Genomic DNA, 25475 nt, shown 5'->3' with positions numbered 1-25475 from the left:
CAACATGTCGATAGGTATGAGTAGGTGTGTGTATGTACATATGTATATTTCGCTCGCGGACCAGTATGGTTTTGCCGACCAGTTGCAGTTGCCCAACCATGCCGTCATTCTGGCGTCCGAGTCAATAAAACTAAACACTGCCGCATTCTTCCACACAAATAAATACTTATAAGCACCTAACCATATGAAAAAGTACAGTTATATATATGTATGTACATACACAACGGCACTCACACTCTCGGGTGTTACTGTGCATTGTCATTTCCCCACACTGTGTCCCTCTGTTCATGCTGATTGGGTCCGTAGTTCTGAACCTCTTCAAAAGCTGCAAGCTCCCATCCCTAACTTCACTAATGCAACGAGTTCTAGACTACCTTAAAAGGGTTCAATACATTTTAGTAATATATACATATATATGTATATATATATATATTTGAAATTTTTTTTTCCTAAATTGAAATGAAAAACTAAAACTTTTCCATTAAAACCTTCGGCCTTGAAGCGATTGCACACCCATTTGGGCAGAAGATGCATCTTTCAATGCTATTAACCCTGGTTGTACTTATTTGATGTCTGAATGAAATATTGTTGACGGAGTATCTTCTATTCTTATTACCCGACTTTCCGATTGCCGATATATGATAGCTGAAAGGAAGCTTATATCGATTAATATATGAATAAGTGCATTTAAGATCGTTTTTGGAGAAACATATTTACGAATATAGACCAGTCCGGATCAAATTTGATCTTTCATTATACTATATCAATATAGTATTTCGGTACAATTGCATTAAATATTGTTTATAGTACTTCATTACTTCTTTACTTCATTGCATTGTTATTGACAATCGAATACTTTCGTGCCCATAATATTCAAGCTCGCCTACTTTGTTTGTTTGTATGTATGTAATGCTTAGCTCACATTTCAATTTTTCTATTTTACTTGATGGCTTCATTATCATTTTTAATGTGATTGTATTTCTTTCGTTGCGTCCTCCAGTGGGTGTGGAAATATGTCATGTGCACACCTGTCTATATGCTGCAAGTGTGCGCATATTGATTGATTTCTCCACATTTTGTTTTCATTTCGGAGACATTTATGTTTATTGCATACTTAAAGTATTTATGCTCAGCGCTTGCGCGTACACATGTACTATTAAGCGCCGCCAAATGGGTCAGTGAGCAAGCTGCTTACAAGTTTTATTTGATTTCATTTTAAATATTTTGGAATTGGCTTTGGCGTTACTTTTTTCATTAAAGAAAGAAAGAAAGAAATTTTCGGCGGCATATTTTCGCCGCTTGATGCATGCGCTGAATATTTAATTATTAATTAGTTACATGGTTGCATACCTACCGAGCATTAAAAATGAAATTTCTATAAAGAATACATATGTATGTATGTTTGTCCATTTGCACTTACATGCATATACACACATGTAAGCAGTTCTTGACACGCACGCCACGCCTTACCGCCAACGCCGGATTTGAGTACATTCCGATTCCATAATTCGGTTTTAATTCCCTCTGTCGCTTATGTGGCAACTTGCAAGGCGTCGCAGACGTTTTCTACGCTTACCTGCAATTATGCTTGTTTATCGCTCTTTAATTATATGTTTGTCTTCAGGTATCGACTGCATAAGGCGCCTGTGCTTCTACTGCACTGTTGCATTGACGAGCGGCTTTGCAAGCGAATGAGCCATTTATTGAGGCACAAAGCTATTTAAATTCGTTTTTCGTGGCAACAAATGTCGTTTCTAATTAAGTTGCCATCGCTCATGAAACGCCTCTCAAATTTGTTGTTATTATCATAAGCCATGTATTTTTATTAATTTTTTATTAATAACTTATCAATGTAAATTATTTTAGTTAGTTATAGTATTTGGTTTCCGCCATCAAAGTGCACTTGTAGCTTTCTGTTGAATTAAAGCTCGTTAAGCATGGCTTCCTCTGGGAAGATAAGTTTCTAAATAAATTAATTTAAATTATGTTTTAAATATAATCTTTCCATTTGTATATTTGCATATATACGCGCACACATAAAGGTATAAGTATATGTGAGATTATCTAAAGCGTGAGAAACTGGCCATGTGGACAGCTTTTGAATTTTGAGAAGTATAAAACTTCCGAATGGTATTGATAGCCGCAACCGTTTTATTTATAATGACATTACTCTTGTGGTTGATGAAGTCGGGTCTGTTTCGACGTAGACCTCCATATTTGATGTCTGGCTAGATGTTACTTCGACACAATATTATTTGTATAGCTTATTTTAGATGAGCGCTAACCTTGGTGTTTTTTCTCGTGTTTTCATAATTCCCTGTTTACCATTTCTTCAGACCAAATAAAGCTTCTTTTTCAAAAAAATTGATTGCAAAGCGATGTTTTATTTTTTTTTATACAAAAACTAATTTTAGTGATATTCGACAATTCTTGGAAAATTACAAAAAAAAATTTAAAAAAAAATTGCGTTCTATAAAACAATTGTTAGATAAATAATGATATTTACTGGTAGATTGAGACTAATTTCTTCTAAAAACAAAAACAAATACATCAAAAAAGCTCTCAATCAAAATTGTGACTTCAAACGCCGGCCGGTAAACACAAATAAGACCTGAAGCCGCTTTTCTCTCGCGGAATGTGTGAATTTGCCGAATAAAGCAATCGTTTGTGCAATTCTCATAATGTCAATAAATATTAACGCTTGCCGCTAAAAATAACAACAATAAGAAAGAAGCGAGTCGGCGGAATACCTCTTATCGAATTGGCGTTGAGCAGGTAAACAAAGAAGTCTTCATAATTTGGTGTTTGTGTATTTGGTATACACAGATCTTATTTACAAGTGCGCTCAAGTGGGCGTGTGTGTGTGCGTGTGTGTGTGGGCAAAGGCTAATAATACTATTTATCGCGTATACGCGCCGGCGGCCAATATGATTATTTCGATAAGCGCGAAAGCAGCGACGCTTGCGGCGACTGCGCTTTCGAGCGGTAAGCAAACTAAGCAATTGCTTTTGTAGCTGTCGAGCTGCTGAGATCAGTTCATCGGCACAGTCCGCTACGTGCCGCGTTCGTGTAACGAGCTGCTGTTGCCGCAATTTATTGTCGTGAGTGTGAGGAAACCAAATCACAACAACAATAGCGCAAATATTAACAGCGAAACAACGGGACAATTCAGCAATCAGTGAAAATCGAAGAAAACGTGATAAATAGTGAAATTATTGAATGAAATCGAAACTGTCGTCAGCGCGAATTGTGCCGAGTGCAAACTGAAAACATTTGAAAAAAGCGACGAAATTAAAAAGACATAACACCAAATGCAACATTTACCGCGGAAATTGCGCAAAAGCAATCGCGGTGCTATTGCACTCTCCAGCTGTGCGAAATAACAGTTTTGTTATAAATAAATGTGAGAGTGTGTGCGTGTGTGAATTGCATATCTGCAAATCACTTCTGCCTGTCTGCTGATTGTCCGTTGTGAATGGCACTTTGATTGAGTGAATGCGACACGATATCACTCAGCAACCACCAAATTATTGTCAGGTCACATAACAACAACATACAAACTTGTTGAAGGTGAATACGAAGGAAAATTCCATAAGCAAGTAGACAGCCTCAAGTATTTTCAGATTTAATAAGAAAATATATGTGGAATTAAAAAAATTATTAAAAATGTTGTAAGTAATAAAAGCTAAACAGCACAGGAAAAATAGAGATGTGAGTGGTGCTAATATCAACGAGTTGTGTTCTGAGAGAAATGTTGCTAACAATTTTCATTAAGTTGAGAAAACTATGTACATTAAACAGTGTTAAAACTTTCCAAAAATGTGCGTATATTCTCTGTTTCAATCCAAATGATTGAATTCGTAAAGTAATTAGTGGTGCCTGAGAGAATCAGAGGTCCGTAACTATTTTTCAATGGGTAGCATATGGATCGCTGCCGAAATTGTAAGCTCTTAATTCTATTTTAGTTACAAAAAAGGCAGCCTAACTAATAAACGAGCATTTTGTCAACATTGATAGACTGTGCTTAAACCGCCCAATTGACGCAATTAGGTGTCTGCCTGAAATGCCCAAACTATTAGCGATAAATCATTGATGTCCATACACATAAAATTCATGGTTTTGCCTTGTGCATCATAGGTCTTGACTATGCACCCATTTAACGGTATTGGCAACGTTACCGCCAGCCATAGCATTGCATCACAGTCGTCATTTTATCTGCAGGACGCGTCCAATTTCCAAACGAGTGCTGCGAATCGAATACTCACTTTTACCGTTTTCTTTCATTTTATTGCCACATCCAAAATGAAATCTATTGGTATGTAATTATTTAACATACAATTATGGCAACGTTGTAGCACTTGCACTGGGCCTTTGGTTCAATTGGAAATTGGAAATTGAAATGTTAATAAACTGCAAGGAATGCCATTAACTTATCAGCGTGTCGGCGTGACGGCGACATTCCATTGAATATTGACACTAGCAATGTGGCTTTGCCTCAATTGCATTGCTTATCTATATATCTATATACCTATGTATCTGGTATATATGTATGTACATTGGTACATATATCTTTTTCTATATACAATTGCATAGATTGGCGTCAGGTTTCCAAACAGCAAACTTGTATGGACGTATTCGCTGAGCGATCGTGTATTTATAATATCCAGCAGAGCGGCGTAAGCGTGCGTCTTGGCAGGGAAATTGCAAAAAGTATACCATTTATCTTTGTCATCTGCAAACTCTTTTTGCCAACACTTGTCTCATAATCGCATACTTTCTTTTCAATGTGGCCACACTTCTCTTGCAGCGAATTGCAAATATATTACACTTATAGTTTATAAAACTATGTGTCATATATGTATGTATGTATAGTATGTATGTATATATAGATACAAAATCGATTTTCGATGTTGTTGTGATATTTATTTTGTAAGGTTTGCTTTCAAACATCTCAGAATGTTGAAGAAATAGTGAGCATTTGAGCTTTTAAATTAAGCCAGTTTAAGGCAAACCTCACAAAATTCAAAAAAATCACAATAGTGAGAGTTGTGATTTTTGTGAGGGCATGAGAATAGCGCTGATAAGAACAAAACATTTCAACTGGAAATTCATAACTCTGAACTCACGCTCTTTTATCATGAAAATTCTAGAAACATGTTCCCCAAAGCCATAACAACAACTGAATTTTCTCAGTTTCTTGATGTGCTAAAAGTCTTTGCTTTGCGCCAAAATCAACTTTCAACACTGAATGCTTGAAATAAACTTTTCCATTATGACAAAACATTATTAAAGCAATAATTATGGAAAATCATGTCTTTTCACAAAAATCATTTGAAAAGGAATTTCATTTTCCAATTGCTTGCATTTTCTTAGTAAATTAACAGATAGTAACTACTTATACGAGGGCTGCTATATATATTTTTGGCCCAATAATGAAAATAGGAATATTTATCAACGAAAATGGTTTTATTGTTTTTCAAAATATTCTCCATCAAGATTTATACACTTTGGCATGCGCTCAAACCAATTTTCGAAGCACTTTTTCCACTCCGATTGAGACACCTCCAAATCATGGTTTTTGAATGCTTCAACAGCAGCTTCTGGCGACGAAAATCGTTGACCACGCATTATTTTCTTGATGTGTGGGAATAAAAAGAAGTCATTGGGTGCCAAGTCAGGGCTGTACGGCGGATGATGTTTTGGCCGGTCAAAAAGGCGCTGGTTTGAGCCGATGTGTGAGAGCACCCATTGTCATGGTGCACAAGGATTCGTCTTCTCTTGTTCGTTTTTCGAATTTCTCCGAAGACTTCAGGCAAATAAATGGTGGTGTACCACTCAGAATTGACCATCCTACGTTGCTCAAGCGGAACAGTCGCCACACGACCAGTTTTGCCGCAGAAACAGGCGACCATTTGCTTCGAAGTGCTTCTTCCACGAACAACTTTCGTTGGATTTGGCTCGTCTTGGAAGACCCACACGGTCGATTGCTGTTTTGTTTCGGGCTCATACGCATAGATCCATGATTCGTCACCTGTGACGATCTTATAAACGTCTTTTGAAGCACCGCGATCGTATTTTTTCAGCATTTCTTTACACCAATCCACACGAGCCTTTTTTTGAGCGATTGTCAAATTGTGCGGGATCCAACGAGAACAAACCTTTTTTACGGCCAGGTGTTCATGCAATATCGAATGTATGCTGGTGGGAGAAATGCATAGGCATGCCTCTATCTGAAGGTATGTTACATGACGGTCTTGCATTATCAGTTCACGTACGGCATCGATGTTTTCTGGCACAACGGCTGTTTTTGGACGACCTTCACGGAATTCGTCTTTGAGCGAGCGTCGGCCACGATTGAATTCGTTGTACCAGTTTTTCACAGTGCTATAGGATGGTGCTTCATAGCCATACAAAGATTTTAGTTCATCGATGCACTCTTGTCGTGATAATCCACGTCGAAAGTTGTGAAAAATGATCGCACGAAAATGTTCACGAGTTAATTCCATTTTTTGGCCGAGATGAATTTTTTAATTCCCTGTAAATAAAACAATTCACGATTAAATGACAAAACGTTCTGAGTGATGTTATGCTAAAAAATGTCAAACTTTCCAATGGAAGTGTCAGATTGCACCTGGCAAACACTTAGTGTTGCCTAGTCCAGAAATGTATATAGCAGCCCTCGTATATGTAGCTTTACACGCACATACATACATATGTAACTATGAAGCATTTTTCTTAAAGCCAAGTCTGCATTTTCATTTCTATGTTCATTTCCATTCAGCTTTGCCTTTCGAACAACGACAACAACATCACGTTTTCAAGCAACTTTTAACTTGCACTTTTTACTATCTTGCAGTTTTTATTGTTGTACGCTCCCGTACAATCGCCAGCTGGGCAATTTCTTTGGAATTATTTTCTAGCATTTTTTGTTAGTTTTCATAAACTATTGTCGACGTTTTTATATGTTTTTTTGTTCATATTTCTTAATGTTGTTGGGGTCGCCGTCACCATTATGCAACAAAATATTAACACGACGCCGCAGCAATAACGTGCCACACATGGCAATAAACGAAATCGAAAGACGGTAAAAGAAGGCAAGAAAAAAGCTGGTGAAAAGGAAATAGACACTTGTAAACATATTTATGTGCTATGTATTTATATAATAAGCGACAGTGCTTATCGAACAATTATCGTTGTTGTACTTATTTTCAATTGCTTTCAATGCACACTGAATTCAAAGTAAATACGAAATCGATGACGTTTTGAATGCAAATCAACAGCATTATGCATAATGTCTATGTATCTGTATATGTGTACAGCATGGATAAGCTCGCATGCATATGTAACAGCTGACTTAAGTGCTAACGGATGTGTGCAATTGCTGTTGCAATAACAACAGCAACAAACATGCTGTGACAATCTTTTATCTTGCCTGCATTGTGTGTCCGAACGGTGTAGACTGCTTTCGGCTGCACTTGTGCTGATTTCGTCAGGAGAATTGACAATTTTTGCGGGTTTATATGAGGAAATAAACAACAACAATTGTGTAAATGGAGTAGAAAATAATTTTGTTTGAGCAACTTTATGCAACACTCGAATAGAAAATGCTGACAGTATTTATTGTTTTTGTTGTAATTTTTCTTATGCAATACATTTGCAACAACTCGATTTCCTCCTCTTAATCCAAGATAAAATTGGTGCTTAATAATGCTCTCACTGGAACTCAGCTCGCTCAGAAGAGAAGAAGGCTTAAGGAACACATTATGGGTCTGTCGATTCTTCTTCTTCGATACAGCGTCATGTTGTTAGCCACCATTTAACAGTGCAATATTTCAGATTTGCTATAATAATGTGCCCAAAAAATAAGGTGACATTGTATTTATTTTGAAAATTCTTTATTTATTCTTTCAAATCAATTTCATCCCCTTCAAAGTAATCCCCTCCCGATGCAATGCACTTATGCCAACGGATTTTCCAATCTTCGAAACACTGGTTGTAGTCACTTTCCGGGATGGCCTTCAGTTCCGTCTTCGCTGCGGCTTGAATCTCCTCTATCGTATAAAAACGGTGTCCCCGGAGCGGTCTTTTGAGCTTGGTGAACAGCCAGAAGTCGCACGGCGCCAGATCAGGTGAATACGGTGGTTGCGGAACGATATGGGTTGAGTTTTTGGCGAAATGATCACGAATTACGAGGGCAGTATGGGATGGTGCATTATCGTGGTGTAAAAACCAAGAATTGTCTTTCCACAATTCCGGCCTTTTTAGGCGGATAGCGTTACGCAAACGACGCATAACATTCAAATAATATTCCTTGTTGACTGTTTGACCGATTGAAAGGAATTCATATTGCACAACACCACGATAATCGAAGAAAACAGTCAACATGACCTTGATTTTTGAGCGACTTTGGCGCGATTTTTTTGGTCTCGGCTCTCTTTTGGCACGATATTCGCTCAATTGATCGGTTGTTTCGGGGTCGTAAGCATAGATCCAAGTCTCATCGCCAGTTATAATGCATTTCATGACACCCTGGTAGTCGGAAAGCATCGTTTCACACATTTCAACGCGACGCCTTTTTTCCAAAAAATTCAATGCTTTCTGTACCAGTCGAGATTTGACGCGCTTGAGGCCCAAAACATCCTTCAAAATGGTATTGGCTGAGCCTTTCGATATGCCAACTTCATCAGCAAGGTCTCTAATTGTTAATCGACGGGTTTTCAACACCAAATCTTTGATTTGTTGAACGTGAGCTTCGTCGGTTGAGGTTGATGGTCGCCCTGGACGCTTTTCGTCTTCGACACGTTCACGGCCGGCTTGGAACTCACCAACACTTGTAAACATTTTTTTAGACATAGCCTCATCACCAAAGGCTTTCTGCACTATCCTCAACGTATCTGCAGCAGAAAATTGATTCAAATAAACAAAATTTAATGCAAATTCTTTGCTCAACAAATTTCGACATCGCAAAAAACGAAAAACTCACTTTTAGCAGCTCACAAAACGACACGTATCTCAAACACTATTGAATATTTTGACATGAAATTTGACACAAATGTGACTGACAGTACTACCAACCTAAAAAAAAAGATAATTCTCTAAATCCTTCGACGCGCGCAGTTTAAATTCAAATGTCACCTTATTTTTGGTTAAAAATAAAACTTGAAAATATTTCTGGTATAAAACGGTATCGCATAACTTTTTAACTCCAGATACTATACATTTTGTATATAATCTAATTTTTGTTGTATTTTTAGGATATATGTGTGAAATAATTTTGTTAACGCGATTTTTGTTTGTTTTAAATGCACTCATATTAATATACTTCAACTCATTTCCGAAATAAAATAAAATGTAATCGAACTCGATTTGCTAATTTTCTCTATCAAGCCTAATTACAGCATTGTTAGTTTTTCCAATAACTTCAAAAACTCCACTCCCACCACTTTAAACGAGTTCGCCAAACGGAAGTGTCTGTAACAATAAAATAAAACGAAAAATTCCGTGCTGGAATTAATCAAAGAATATATTAGAGTAGATATGTGTTGTTTGTATTCCACCAGCTTTTTTGCTCTGTTGCCATTTGTTACTACAATTTATTCGCCGCTGTCAGTCGCCATTGTTCTGCATGAGCTCCAACTATCGGCTGATTCTCCACACGTCTGTGCTGATTGACTGTCGATACGTCTGACAACTGACATGGTGCTCGGCACCCCGGCTCCTTGCTCCGCCGTCATTTAATTTACGTTGCGGCAGCTGTTGCAATAAGCCAATCAGCTCACCCCTCGCTGCTAATAACTAGAAGCGTTCTTTGTCCTCCGCGCTCGCTTTGGTTATTCACCGCCTGCCTGGGCCACCGCCCCGTCCGTGTGGTAATCGCCATCACTCCTTTGTAGCCATACACTGTCTGTCATCAACATATGCCGCGTTGTACGTTAACTGCTCGGCGTTGTTTATTTGTCTTCGGCAATTGCGAAAAATTGCATTTGCATCCACTCACTCATTCATTCGCATAATTGAATTACAATCAATTTTCGTTTGCCATCGCTCCGTTTTTTCCTTTTTCTCTGTTTTATGATTTTATTATTTTCATTTTTTAATGTTCGCTTTGAATGCAATTTATTCTCAAAGCGCCACATACAAAGCGGCAACGCGAGCAGCGCTGTATTTTCGCTTACTCCTCGTTTTTACCGTTACAGCTTATTGTCCTTTATGTTTGCGTGCACTTATTCTTGCGTTAATAATTATATACGAATATGCCAGCTTCATAAATAATTTCACTTTTCAAAATAATAAAACTAATAATATCAAGTTTTTATGTCGGGCTGAGCACCAAAAACATAATATTGATGCGAGCTGTAATTCATTTTCCTTCGCTATTTTGAAATCGACTACCTGGCATATTTTCTAGAATTTCACCTCCATTAATTGATAACAAAATACTGATAGTATTTGGTAGTTCTTGTGGAATAGGGCTCTATTTCTTATTTTGCTGACGTCATAATACGAGGGACGAAAATGGCTTTATTGGTTTTCAAGATATTCTCCATCAAGATTTATACACTTTTGCCTGCGCTCAAACCAGTTTTCGAAGCACTTTTTCCACTTCGATTGAAACACCTCCAAAACATGGTTTTTGCTTCAACAGCATCTTCTGGCGATGAAAATCGTTGACCACGCATTATTTTCTTGATGTGTGGGAATAAAAAGAAGTCATTGGGTGCCAAGTCAGGGCTGTACGGCGGGTGACCCATCAATTCGACACTTTGGCCGGTCAAAAAGGCGTTGGTTTGAGCCGATGTGTGAGAACTCGCATTGTCATGGTGCACAATGATTCGTCTTCTCTTGTTCGTTTTTCGAATTTCTCCGAAGACTTCAGGCAAACAAATGGTGCTGTACAACTCAGAATTGACCGTCCTACTTTGCTCAAGCGGAACAGTCGCCACGTGACCAGTTTTGCCGAAGAAACAGGCGTTCATTTGCTTCGAAGTGCTTTTTCCACGAACAACTTTCGTTGGATTTGGCTCGTCTTGGAAGACCCACACGCTCGATTGTTGTTTTGTTTCGGACTCATACGCATAGATCCATGATTCGTCACCTTTGACGATCTTATAAACGTCTTTTGAAGCACCGCGATCGTATTTTTTCAGCATTTCTTTACACCAATCCACACGAGCCTTTTTTTGAGCGATTGTCAAATTGTGCGGGATCCAACGAGAACAAACCTTTTTTACGGCCAGGTGTTCATGCAATATCGAATGTATGCTGGTGGGAGAAATGCATAAGCATGCCTCTATCTGAAGGTATGTTACATGACGGTCTTGCATTATCAGTTCACGTACGGCATCGATGTTTTCTGGCACAACGGCTGTTTTTGGACGACCTTCACGGAATTCGTCTTTGAGCGAGCGTCGGCCACGATTGAATTCGTTGTAACAGTTTTTCACAGTGCTATAGGATGGTGCTTCATAGCCATACAAAGATTTTAGTTCATCGATGCACTCTTGTCGTGATAATCCACGTCGAAAGTTGTGAAAAATGATCGCACGAAAATGTTCACGAGTTAATTCCATTTTTTGGCCGAGATGAATTTTTTAATTCTCTGTAAATAAAACAATTCACGATTAAATGACAAAACGTTCTGAGTGATGTTATGCTAAAAAATGTCAAACTTTCCAATGGAAATGTCAGATTGTCAACACTAAGTGTTGCCTAGTCCAGAAATATATATAGCAGCCAATGTAAGATATAGCTGTCGTTAAAAATGAATGATCAAAGTCATTCTTTTATTCATATCTTTTTCATTTGAGTAAATATCTTCACGAAATTTGGCATAAATTATGGTCAAATCCTCACAGAAATAGCTCAGATCGGATCACTACAGCATATAGCTGCCATACAAACTGAACGATCAAATTCAAGTTCTTGTATGGAAACTGTTTTATTTGTGCAACCGATATCAACATTTTTTCTGGTTTTACTCTAATTTTGTGTATTTGAGTTTTTACATATTTTCTTTTCGCGAGGGCGAGAGGGCTTAGCTTGTGCTCGCTAAAGCAAATGACAGTTGCTGCGGTAAAAGTTGCTGCATTGCCGCCGTGTTAGACATTTTGTACTTTATTTGTAAATTTTTAACTATTTAAATAGTCTATTTGCTATATTTATAAAAAAATTCATAAAATATTTCATAGTAACATACAGCAATTATATATATACATATGTATATATAAATGAACACAAGCAATTATTTTGTATGTCAACTTTTGGCATTATGCAAATTATAATTAAGGGTTATATATTATAGTTATGAATTTAATTCGTCTATAATTTCCTTGCCATTAACAACTTGTTAATTAAAATTATTATTTTTTTTTTTAGATACACTTTAATTTATTTTTTAAATTTTAGCATTGCTTACTCTCACTTTTTCGAAAATATTTAGCCAAGCACTGCATGTACATACAAACACCCATACACACACGGGCGCATGCACACATACAAATCTAGTTTGGCCTTCTTGGCGATTATATCATAATTGCTTGTTGGTAATACGCCAAGCAATTATTGTGGACAAGATTGAATTGAATATGCTGCTGTACAGTTATTTAATTTATAAAAAGCAACGCTGCATGCAAATGAATAACTGTAATACATATGTATATACACATCCATGTTAGTACATAAATTAATGTTCATTTGAATGTGTGAAATTCCAATTAAAATGTTGCTTAAATCAACGTCTTTCGCATATCATTCGCTATTATTTACTGCACTCCTTTTGTAACACCCTTTAGGCTCCCTTCACTTTTCAACAGTTATTCATGCTCAAACGCTTTATCATTTTAAATAACTGCAAAATTAAATTTAATTAAGAAAACATAAAAAAGCCCGGCATGCCATATGTAAATACAAACACTGTACTATGTATATATATATGTATGTATATGTATGTACGAACATAAGTACATATATATTTCCAAGCAAAGTACATGTGTTTGACAAATGCCTTCAACACCTTTGTCTAATTTGCATTCATTAATTGCCACTTCATAAAGACACTCAGGCAGGCGTATGAGTGCATTTGTATATATACTACATATACATATATTTGAGTGTGTGTATGTGCATGCGTCCAAATGCAGATTGCTAAGTTTTGGGTCCCTGTTGCTCATAAAAACCGCAGGTAACTTACATATAGATATATGTATACCCTGCCAACCATCAGCGGGTAAAAAACTAGATAATCAGTGGGTAACATGGGGGTAAACGTGGGGATAAACATATAGAGTGTTTCTTAGGCCGAGCGAATATTTAACCCACTCACGTACGTATACATGTGATCATACAACAAAAAATACCCCGAAAATGTGCGCTGGTGTTAGTGCATAGAGAAAAAATTTGTAGTTGTATTGAAATATTTTTCACAAGCGGGTAGCCGTGGTTGGCTGGGTATATTTTTAATACTACAAAGCGATTGCAAAGATCTCAGAAGTAATATCTTATGCTTTGAAGCAACTTGATTTGGTGCTTTGAAAATTTCTAAGTATTCCTTAGTTTTCAATAAACTCATATTTTCATTATCAATGTGTTATGAATATAGTGTGTATGTATTAATTGTATATTTTATTTATTAGCCAAGTCGGCCTTATAGTGACTCGCGTTCGATAAAATCTTGTATATCAATTTAACATTCACATGACATAAGCTTGGCAACTCTGATGGTATTGTTGTTGGTATTTAGCTTGTAATGTTTGATATTAGAATTTTATTATTCTGCTGGTGATTTTCATTAGCAAAGAATTAGCTATAACCAGTAGCTGATCTACTTGTCTAATAAACGCCCACTTGGGACATGCAGCCCACACTTAAATCATGCTAATTGATATTGAAAACTATTATTAACTTTCAGATATACTTAGTTTAGTTTGGCATTCGGTCAAATGCAGTTCTTCTGCGTCGCCACCTACTCTGCTTAACTGCATAGATGTATGTAGGTATAATTAATCATTTCTAGCTTATATAAAAAAATTTACAGTTTTATGGGTATTTGTACTCAGACTGCAAACTCCACAGTTTTCGATCAGCAGTGCTGAATAAATCCCAGCTGCAAAAGCTTCAACTTCGGCTCCTTTTCGTTTTTCGTGAATAGAGCAATATGTTTGTAATACGAAGAATATAGCTTTAGGCAGTCAGCTTAGAATAACAGCAACAAATATAAAATAATCATTTAACGCTTTAATGATAATTTGTGAGTTTTTGTTATAACATACGAGGGCTGCTATATATATTTCTGGCCTAATAATGAAAATAGGAATATTTATCAACAAAAATGTTTTTTTTTTCGTTGGATTTGGCTCGTCTTGGAAGACCCACACGGTCGATTGCTGTTTTGTTTCGGGCTCATACGCATAGATCCATGATTTGTCACCTGTGACGATCTTATAAACGTCTTTTGAAGCACCGCGATCGTATTTTTTCAGCATTTCTTTACACCAATCCACGCGAGCCTTTTTTGAGCGATTTTCAAATTGGCCGAGATCCAACGAGAACAAACCTTTTTTACGGCCAGGTGTTCATGCAACATCGAATGCATTCTGGTGGGAGAAATGCATAGGCATGCCTCTATCGGAAGGTATGTTACATGACGGACTTGCATTATCAGTTCACGTACGGCATCGATGTTTTCTGGCACAACGGCTGTTTTTGGACGACCTTCACGGAATTCGTCTTTGAGCGAGCGTCGACCACGATTGAATTCGTTGTACCAGTTTTTCACAGTGCTATAGGATGGTGCTTCATAGCCATACAAAGATTTTAGTTCATCGATGCACTCTTGTCGTGATAATCCACGTCGAAAGTTGTGAAAAATGATCGCACGAAAATGTTCACGAGTTAATTCCATTTTTTGGCCGAGATGAATTTTTTAATTCCCTGTAAATAAAACAATTCACGATTAAATGACAAAACGTTCTGAGTGATGTTATGCTAAAAAATGTCAAACTTTCCAATGGAAATGTCAGATTGCACCTGGCAGCACTTAGTGTTGCCTAGGCCAGAAATATATATATCAGCCTATGGAAAAAGCCCCCACTTTAGCATATCTGAAATATTTGTACTGCATATTTAACAGATAAAGTTGGTGTTATGCATTCATGAGTTATAGAACAAAGACAAAGGACGCCGGTCCTCTGTAAGTTATTATTCTTCTTTACACTGCTGATAATCTTTGAGAAATATATGTATATAAATTTTAAGGGCAGCGCGCGATCCCAAAGTCTTTTGGTTAGAACTAAATATGCGAAAACAAGAGTGTGCGTATGTGTGAGTGTGTGTATTCTCGCACTGGCCACAAATGAGCGCTTGTTAGATGTAACCAGCATCGGCTGGCTACTCTGCTGCGCGCTTTATTAGCGTGGTTATCATAATTGCAGTCGCTATCGTTCGATCGTTGTTCGTGTTGTTTTTGTTGTTATGTCGTCGCACTATCATAATCGTTTGCAGTCACATTGTATGCGCAGTTTTCTTTTTCAAGTTTTTTTCTGCTTCTGTTTATTTCTTGCTATTATAGTTAATTTTAACCGCCGGTCAGTGCTATTATTTACACACTTACACATATGTATGTATGGATGCATACAAGTGTATATATTATAAAGAGCAGCGTTGCGTGTATCTTAGCATCTCAAATGTGCAACAAAAGCGCAATTGTTGTGAGTCGGCGCAGTGCATTGGCCCCTCAGCGCAGCGCTGATGCTCGCTTCACCCCTCACCGTTATTTGTATTTTATGTATGTATGTTATATGTGTGTATGCGTATGAGTATAATATTCAAATATGTAACTGTGGCTACCTGCGCTGTTATCAAATCGTTTATCTTACTTAGTTGAGTGCCAGTAGTTAAATCGCAGGCTGCGCATGCGCAAACGCACCGGTGCGTGCAGAGCGAAAGAGTCACCGACAATGCAAATAAGAGCACATACTCGTGCACAAATGCTTGTTTTTTTTTTAGTGCATAAGTATGTATTTAAAATTGTGATAACATGTAATTGTACAATGACCTCGTTTGTTGCAATCGTTTGCTGTTTGTAAATAAAATTTTCTTTTATTTGCTTCAGTTAATATTTGGTTATTGTACCAACGACGGAAATTATCACATAGGAACGACTGCTTTCAAAGAAATTATAATGTAGCTGATTTGAAAGTTTATATCTGGGCGTTAGAGGATTCCTATGAGATTTTTCAATCCCGCCATCGGCAATTAAATAACCACTCAACAACCACCACCAACCACCACATAACCAGAAATTATCTCCTCACACTTATGGAAAGAAAGTGCCGAGATTCGAATCGGCAACACCGCCACAAAAATCAAGAAAATGTGCTTGATTCTCGAGACAAACTCGTCCTGCAGTCATTTATAATACAATTATAAATCAATTATAAATCAATAATGCTTTTAGATTAGCGCACAGAGTTGTTTAAATAAAACTATCACATGCTTTTTTTTGTTTTCTGAACGCCTTCAAACTCATTGCACTTTCATTGTCAATAGCAATTTGTTGCAAGTCTAATTTCTGTATGCTTTTATTGCTTCAAACAACCGTTTCGACGAAGCGCACATTTAGCAACACACCCACCAGCCCTGCTTCGTTGGGTGTGCCACCTGGTGGCGCATGCTCAAGAGCGCCTCAAGCGTAATCCGATATCGAGTTCACTCACTTTCCTTTTCGGCTTGATATTTTATTTACCACACTTTATGTTAATATCTTTTCCAACTTGTTGAAATTTATGCTTTCCTTTGTCTGACTTTTTTGCCCTGTTGTTATTGTTTGATCGCCATTGTAATGGAAATTGTTCATCGTAATTATTTGTTTGCTGCTCGTTTGGAAGTGCTTTTCTGTTTTCTATCGTGCTATTAACGATTGTGACGTCGCTTGACAGTTGAACAACCTAATTGCTCCAATTAAAATTACATACGTCCATACATACATGTAAGTACATTGAAACATACCTACATGTGTATGTACATATATGAAGATTTAATGAACGGAAAAGCGAAAAGTATTGTTTATAAAAATTAGAAAATTATGAAAAATTTGCTTTCGATTCGACAGATTACTTAGTCAGTTCTGTGCTTTTAGATCCAGAAAATTGAGTGGCCTCAAAGCTTTGCTTCAAAATGCATTTGACATAACCCCGCACACTGCAGCTCTACTCTCTACAGCCTTTTTCGCTTTTTACAACTCACGAAAGCACTTTCTTTGGAGCCAACAACCGAGGTTAATTATTAAATGGAAAATGCAAAGCAAATAAAATAAATCAAAGCACTAAGTCAAATATTATATATGAGTAACATGTGACATTTTTTATTGCATTTTGGTTTTATGACATTTTTATTGCCAGCGCTCTGCTTATTGTCAACATTGCTTGACAGCACAACTGACACTTGGCGAGTGACAACAAAAGGCAAAGCGTTAACGGCGAAATAAAGTTCAAACTGACAAAGCATTTGAAAATTTTAAACTATTTGCATTAGAATCACAAGCAGGCAATTGTTTTTTTTTTTTTTTGCTTTGAGTGAAAATAAATGACACCTGCATTAAAATAGCCGTTCGTCGGCTATATTGTCACTTTGAGCGGCTATTAAAGTATCGCCAGCTCAACTCAGCCGCAAGACCGGCAAATTTATGCTTATTATTTTTATTTGTCGACTTTTTGAAGTCATTTATGTGGAGGTCAAGAGATCTACTCGCTTTACGCTTATTTCTTTCTACATTGTTGTTGCTTGTATTTATTTTTATAAAATCTTGTTTTATGAATTCGGTTTGTTTTTCCTCCTCATATCTTACTGCTGCTTGACTGCAGGTCATCGTTAATTTCACCACTATTTTGACTTAATCACCTGAGACAGTTACAAGTTGCCGTGAAGGTCTGTTTGGCTTTCTTCTGGCAGTTAATTCGTGTAAGCCTTTTCTCTATCCAAATAATTATTATTTATCTGTCGCTTTTTATGTTGTTGGCTTTTATAATCATTATCTTTTTTTATTATTTTTGTATATACATACATACATTTAAATAATCCAAAATCCAAGACTTCCTATGATAGCATAATTATGGTTATCTTCATCTTAGAGATTCCTTTCAACGAACAGCGTTGCTGCTTTTTGTGGAAAGCGCAGTTTTGTAGCAACTTTTGTTTTCTTTATTCTTCATTTTTCTATCGCAGCGCTGTTATGCCTCTCAGTTAGGTATTTCTTTTCATATTTTCTATGATTGTTAACTTTTATAACTCCAAGCTTCCACGTCGGTCTTCATTTACGTATGTATCATCATTCATTCTTATTCAAATCAGCCAACCAAATAAGCAACTTATTTTTATTTTTTGTTGACATTTTACAAAATACGAGTATGTCAGCAACTGCGAGCCGCATAATTAGCCAAAAAATACCAAAATTTGCATTACAGTTGTCAAATTTGTTATAAGACCTTCCAAGTCGCACAATTAACTCATTTGTTATTTGCAGGCTTTTGTTGTGGCTGCCAGCAAATTTAAAAAATTCAAAAACCAAAGTTTCTTTAGAAATTTATGTCGAAGCTATAAAATACATACATATATGCACATTGATTAAGCAAGAAGTTAGTACGTTATTTACATAAGAATTAGATTTTGAACGCGTAAAATTGCCAAATTCTAAGCATTAGGGCTGCACTTAAAATAAACGGTAATTATAAGTGGTCACCCTGGGCAACATTCTTAAGTACATTTTCCGTATTTGAGGTTAAAATACCATTTTAACTTTTTCAAAAATTGTTAACGGGTTCACCATGATATATTGAAAACATTCACAAAGATCTCGATATTCCTATGACAAAGAAAAAAATAAAGGACAGCATAAAGAAATACGAACTTAAACACCGGGAACATCCAAAGATATTACCTAATGTCCCGCAGCAATCATGTTATCAAACTTGCTTGAAAAAAAGAGATCTATCAGTTTTCTCAAGATATTGTATCAGCAAAAAGGCTCAACCACAAACTTGAGCTTTTTTAGTTTTGAACAGAATTAGGATTTTATCACTTAATGTTATTCTTAAAACAAGCTGATTCAGTAAATAAAGAAATTTTTACAATAAAAAAACTTTCTATATAAATTCTGTAAATTTTATTCTTGTCTGAAGTTATTAACCTAATCGACGATGGGAACACTCACTTCAGACCAAACTTGCAAATGGTTGATATAAAAGTTTTCTGACTAACATATACTATAATATATATATATATATAGTACTTCCAGCTTAAATGTAGTCAAGAGACTGACTGAGCAATTAAATTATAGAAAAGGTATTGAAAACCACTCATTGGCACAATTGTGGGTGTGATTGACTCGCTGGCAACGCATTCATGTAAAGTAGCACTATTTTGTAAATGAAACTGTATAAGAAGTGCTGAATTGGAATGACCTCAGCGAGTGCTAAATAGCGAAACTTCATCATACCACCTTCATATGCTCCTAACTCTCACTTAAAGCGTTAACGATGGTCGGCAATAAATTGGAAAGCCGTTAAAAGGGTCACATGCCATATGTGCAGCTATATTTTTCCATAAAATAAGTTTAGCGACCGTTAATTGATGGCAGCAATTAACGTAGTGTCAAAGAGACTACTCGCCATAAGTATTTTCACACACACACACGCACATATTTTCTGGTTATAAATCTTAGCTAACGATGTGTGTGTGTGCGTGCGTTTGGCAGAGATCCGCTTACCGCCATAAGTATGCAGAAAGATGCCATTTCGCACTTCAATTGCATTTCCAACATTTTATTTCACAATAATTCTCCATTCGCGGCGCTGTGGCGAGTATATAACTGCCTGTTGCACTCAATAAAACTTCAAAGCCTTTTCAAATGCCTACAATAACAGTAATAATAATAATAAAACACTTGCACGCTTCGGTCAAGCCGTAGGCAATGATGAATTGCTCGCATAAAAAAATGAAAAACACACACAAACAAAAATAAAATTCAACAATTATTCCACACCGACAATGCAACGCTGGCAATAAATGCGTGTGTGGTCACTCTTATTAGCTAATGCATTTATGCTGTCCCCCATTGTTGTTGTTGTTGAAGTTGTGAAAAGATGCCGCCCCACAGTGGTGGACACATGTGTGTGTGTGTGTGTGTGTGTGTGGCACGCAATTATTACGACGCTTCGGCCAGCCCGTCACGCTCCCCACCAGTGCGATGCGGGTCAAACTTATTAAGAAAACGAGCTGGCATTCGGAGCGTTCAGAGCGTAATTTGAGTAGCCACCCCACTACGCACAGTAGAAAGAAATTACAATAAAATCAACGCCACCAATGACAGTCAACAGCTCGGAAAGATCTCACCCACCGATCCGTCTGCTGTCAATTGCTGCTTTAAAGTTGCAAAGTCACAATATTATATACATACAAAGTGCATTGAAAAGTCTCTGCTGCTTCAATGTGTGTATGTGTGAGAGAGATTACCGCTAGTGAAAATTGCAGATTGCCGCTTTCGCACAGATATCTCTTACAAGGCATTGCGCGCAGTTGACATAAGCATGCAAGTGTTTGCGTATTTGGAAACTTACACGTCGCCCTGTACGAGTAGTGTGAACCTCAACAGAATTTGGAACAGAAACGTAAAATGTTTTACTTATTAACGTCCGATTTATATAAGGAAACTGAATAAAAATAAGATAACCAGAAAGTTCCTATGAAATTTTCTTGGGGATGGAGTTTCATTTAAGGCTCTCATCATAAGAAAATTGCATTTTTCAACCAGCGAGAGCATTTTCCTAGAGGGTATATGCCGCTCCTAACATCTTCATTTGGTCTCTCTACACAGTTTGTTGACTTCGAAATGCTTAAGTTGTCCCCTGTTGTTACGAATACGCGGTTTGTTGTTGTTGTTGTTGTCACTGCTTGTCGCTTGTTAAAAATGAATTTATGTTATTTCATCTTAATTAATTATTAATTGCTTGTTTCATAGCGGTATCTATGTACCGCGTACTCATTTCAAAGCTTTTGTTTTCACTGCGCACACATACATACAAACTACACACAAACACATACATACATGTGAGTTCGCTTATTCCACACAGATTTCATGCAACAAAGTGGTCGTTCATTTGACTCCCTACTTTTATTCGCTTTATTTGTTTACTTTGCTCTCCCTACTCCTCCCCCTCCTTTAACTATAGCTATAGCTGATCGCCGCTTAAGTTGTGTTATATGGAATTGGAAGCTTTGAAATTCGCCGACATTTCGTAGCAATTGCTGAAAGAGGTTAATTAAGCAATGGCTAGAATTTCAAAGTTTTGCAGAAACGGAAACGACAAGCAGTCAAAAGTGATTTCAAATGAAAACTAGCTAAATATACTTTATCTTAAAATGGCCAACAAAAACTATGGTGTAAACATAATTATTTTTTTTTCCCAAGTTTAATAAAGAACATTATTAAGTGGAAATCTATATATTGGGTAGTCGAGTAAGTCTTTCGTATCTTAACAGTTTCTTGAAAATTATAATTTAATTTTTGAACAGCTGTAAGTTTTTTTCGCTTCCCCGAATTTAATTTTTTCTTTGGCTAAATTAAGCTTAAAATCTCACCTTTCCAACACTTTATGGTATGATACAATGTGATTGGCAGCACTGGAGATATACGACTGCAACGACATCTATTGAATACGAAACAACTTTTTCGACTACCTAATAGCTCAAGTCATTAAAGTGTTTAAGCACTAAAATACTTACGAAACAACTAACGGTTAGAAAAGCTTGCAAATGCCGAATATGTCAAACCAATTGCTGCCCACGTAAGTTAAGCTGCGCGCCATTGATTGGTACTAAAACAACATTTTATTAGAAATTTGACACGCACTTATTTTCCTAGTGACTGATGCTGACATATTTTTGCCGTTGTTTTTGTAAATGTACCATTTAGGGCTGCTTACGAAAGTCGCCCACGTCGAGTTGCTAGCGATGCTTTGTCTCGATTACGGGCAGTCGTTGTCTTTAAAATATTTGTAGGCGCATCGATAAAGCTGACAGCAAACTAAAAAAAAGAATAAAACACGCATTTTTATTAATTATTGTGTTAGATTTAATTGCATGTGATTTGCACCGCATTTTGGAGCTGATCACGTTTTAATAATATTTTCTTCAATTTTCTTATCATTTACAGATAAACGCTGAAAGTCGAACTTGTAGCATGCACAAGCAATGCTGAGTTAATAAAACAACAACAACAACAAGACAATAACTCCAACTGCAGCTGAGCAAATAACGAAACGTGCATAACTCAAAGCGACAACAACAAAAACACCACAAGCGTGGGCAAATCAGTGGAAATAATCGAAAATCTGACACCTCCGGAAGTGCGGAGAAAAATAAGCAGAAATAAATTAAAATCAAAACAAAATTATTGATAAGAAACCACGCGCCAAAGAGGAAGGGAAATTATAACCAAAACAAAACACTCAACAACAACAAACAAGCGAGTCTTTTATCAACTTTGCATGAATGCGAAGAAGCGATAAAAATACGGTTGATTGATTCTGAACGAAAAATATCCATAACAATTTGTGGAATTCATGTGAGCTTTGTGGCACGCGCGTGATGTTTACGATGTTGCATCTACTCGCGCTGGAAAACGAAGAACGCATTTGAAGGCAAAAATATAAAATCAAAAAAGGCGGAAATCTAGAAAGAATTTGTTTAGAAAATCTATTAACGCCTTGTTTTCCACACACACACACACACACTCGCACAGCGCCGAAAACTATTTTCAGCTGAACTTGAAATGCCTACAGAATGTGAGCGCACGATCGCCAACACGAGCCAAAACGTGCAACAGACGCAGCCACAGCCACAGCAAGAAGAGCAGCAGCAGCAGCAGCAACAACAAGAGTACGCACAATTGCAAGGAGATCACTTGCAAGCAGAAGCAGAGGAAGAAGAAGCGGCAGCACAGCTTGAGTTTTATGACGACATGGAGGGCAAAGAGCTAAATGGCGGCAAGATGTCCACCTCCCAGACATCAACGACGTCCGCAGCGAACGGTCACAGCGGCAGCAATCAGGCGAATGGTGTTGGCAAGAAAACGGTAAATTGCATATACATACCTACATACATCCCAACATTTAAAAGTTTTAAATTTTTATACTCTTGCAACATGTTGCTACAGAGTATAATAGTTTTGTTCAGCTAACAGTTGCACGTATTACCTAAACCTAATCGAGTTAGACATGGGGTTATATACATATTTATAAATGGTCAGGATGACGAGACGAGTTGAAATCCAGATGACTGTATGTCTCTTCTGTCTCTCCGTCCGCTTCTCCATCCGTCCTTATTTGCAGTAACTTGAGTAAAAATTGAGATATTTAGATGAAACGTGGCATATGTGTTCCTTGGTAAAAAAAAAGTAAAAGTTTGAAGATTGGCGTAATGGGACTACTGCCACGCCAACAAAATGCTATTAACCCAAAACCTATAAAGTACCATAACTAATTACCATAACATAATTTTAAACCCCATTTCATTCTTTCTACTTGAGTGTACAACTCAAGAAGCAATTAATATAATGGGATAAAACTTTGCACGAGTATTACCTTTTGAGTATGCCAAAAATTCTCCAAGTCCAGAAAGAATTGTCAAGCCCACTGAATTTTTAGATCCCAGTACCCAGTACAGTTGACTTTTGATCGAAAATATCGGTCATTGGGTGAAATATATGATTTAAATTGAGAGATAATCCTTTTCTGACAATGGTATGTTTATATGTCAAAAATAAGTTGAATCGGACTAATATTTCCGTTAGTCCTCACATACCTAATATAAAGATCTTCGAACTTCCTGGTAACTTTATAAGACATACATATGTATATCGTCCAATATGTGAGTTAGCTTAATTAAATTGAGAAAGCGTGTTTTTCGTATAACGGTGCATATTTGTGTTTAAAATAAATAAAATCGAGAGCAAACTCTCCCTAGACCTCATATCACTAACAGGCTTCATCCTGAATCTTTACCAAGCAAAAAAAAATATATTGTGGGTTCTGGTCTTACAGAGTTGGGCGCTTTGCAAGCCATCGGCAATTTTGGTCAGAAGTTTGGCAGTATAAAAAGGGAAGAAACTTCCAGTCAGTGTCTCGGCTAATGCAATGAAAAGTAACTGCAATTTGCTGTCAATCAAAACAAGAAACCTCTCCAGCTCAAACTTGTTTGAATAAGCGACTTTTCTGTTTAAATTTATATTTTTACTTTAATTACTTTTTGCATTTTTCGTTAGTAAATCTGAATTTATTTTAGTTGAATAAGGTTCTTCTCTTACTTTCTCTCATTTTCATGAATGTTTTTCAAATAAAATAATTTGCATAAATAAATCAGCCAAATGGAAATCACTTGACAAACATAAAGGCATAAAAATCACTGTCATTCAAATACTCGTACATCTGTTATTGGCATTTAGTCAGTGCTTAAATATGTAAATGTGACGACAAATCCAGTTTCTCTTAGGCCAATTAATTAAGAGCTCTTAGCGAAAATATTTTCCCACATTTAGGCACGTCCGGCTACTGCTTCTAATAGATTCGTAGATTTCACTGCACGATTTAAAAGTGATGCTGCAGCATTTTGCTTTTTACCAAAACCTTGTCAATATATATTGTGTTCCATACACATACATACATACATACACAAGTCATTAACAGTTATGACAGATTATTCTGCGGCTTTCTTCGAGTCTAATGATTTCAAGAGATAATTAACAGATATTTAGCAAATTAGCGCTGATATTAAACGTTTGACGAAGTGATATGAAAAAGTACTGATCTTGCGGTCGCTTTAAGTATCGTTCTCATTTTATCCCTAGCCTGTATTAACATCCGCACAATGTCGCTAGTTGCATTTCTTTCTTTCTGTTTGAGAAGCTCAAATTTCACTTGCGGTTGCGATTGCTAATGTTAATTAGAAATCTTTAGCTAATCGTCAAATCTATCAACCGCAGCAAAGAACCATAAATATGACCAAATTCAGTCACTGAACATTTTTAGCAGTTGGCTGATACCTTAGATAATGCAAAATCAATATTGTGCACAATCATCACAATGCCTTTAGTTAGTGTCCAAGTATGTAAATATATAAGCATGTTAGTAAAGGTGCCACTCGTCCGCTTGTTATCGTCTGCTCTTCTTGAGCATCAATATCCGCTGGCAACGCTGCGTCGAGAAGACAGCATTGCTATGAAGCAGCGCATGCTGAGCAGGAAAGAAGCACTTCAAAAGTCAATAAACCACATTAAAACGGCACATTGAGACGCCCTCACAGCGCAGACTGGCCAACAGACTTGCCGCAGAAATTCACCAAGCTACACATGTGTATGTGTATGACATTTCCGCTGTTAATATGTCCCCAATAGGAAAATACGTTCTGTGCCCAAAAATGTTTTTCAT

General features: G+C 36.9%; 1 protein-coding gene across 8 annotated transcripts in view; it reads left to right on the top strand.

The window, feature by feature from the left end:
* LOC105229619 (uncharacterized) overlaps positions 1 to 25475 on the top strand; it is a 143816-nt gene that overhangs the window by 88142 nt on the left and 30199 nt on the right. For 7 of the 8 annotated variants that reach the window (XM_049448281.1, XM_049448287.1, XM_049448288.1 and 4 more), the window contains one exon: positions 22205 to 23125. In XM_049448281.1, coding sequence (XP_049304238.1) covers positions 22823 to 23125 — 303 coding nt within the window. In that variant the 5' untranslated portion in view covers positions 22205 to 22822. Of the gene's footprint in view, positions 1 to 3121; positions 3571 to 22204; positions 23126 to 25475 lie in introns of those variants that run through there. The other variant, XM_049448283.1, reaches the window with a different exon arrangement.

The sequence above is a fragment of the Bactrocera dorsalis genome, chromosome 2, assembly GCF_023373825.1.
Source record: "Bactrocera dorsalis isolate Fly_Bdor chromosome 2, ASM2337382v1, whole genome shotgun sequence".
Taxonomy (NCBI): Eukaryota; Metazoa; Arthropoda; class Insecta; order Diptera; family Tephritidae; genus Bactrocera; species Bactrocera dorsalis.
Note: the sequence above shows the minus strand (reverse complement) of the source record. Positions and strands in the feature narration are given on the sequence as shown.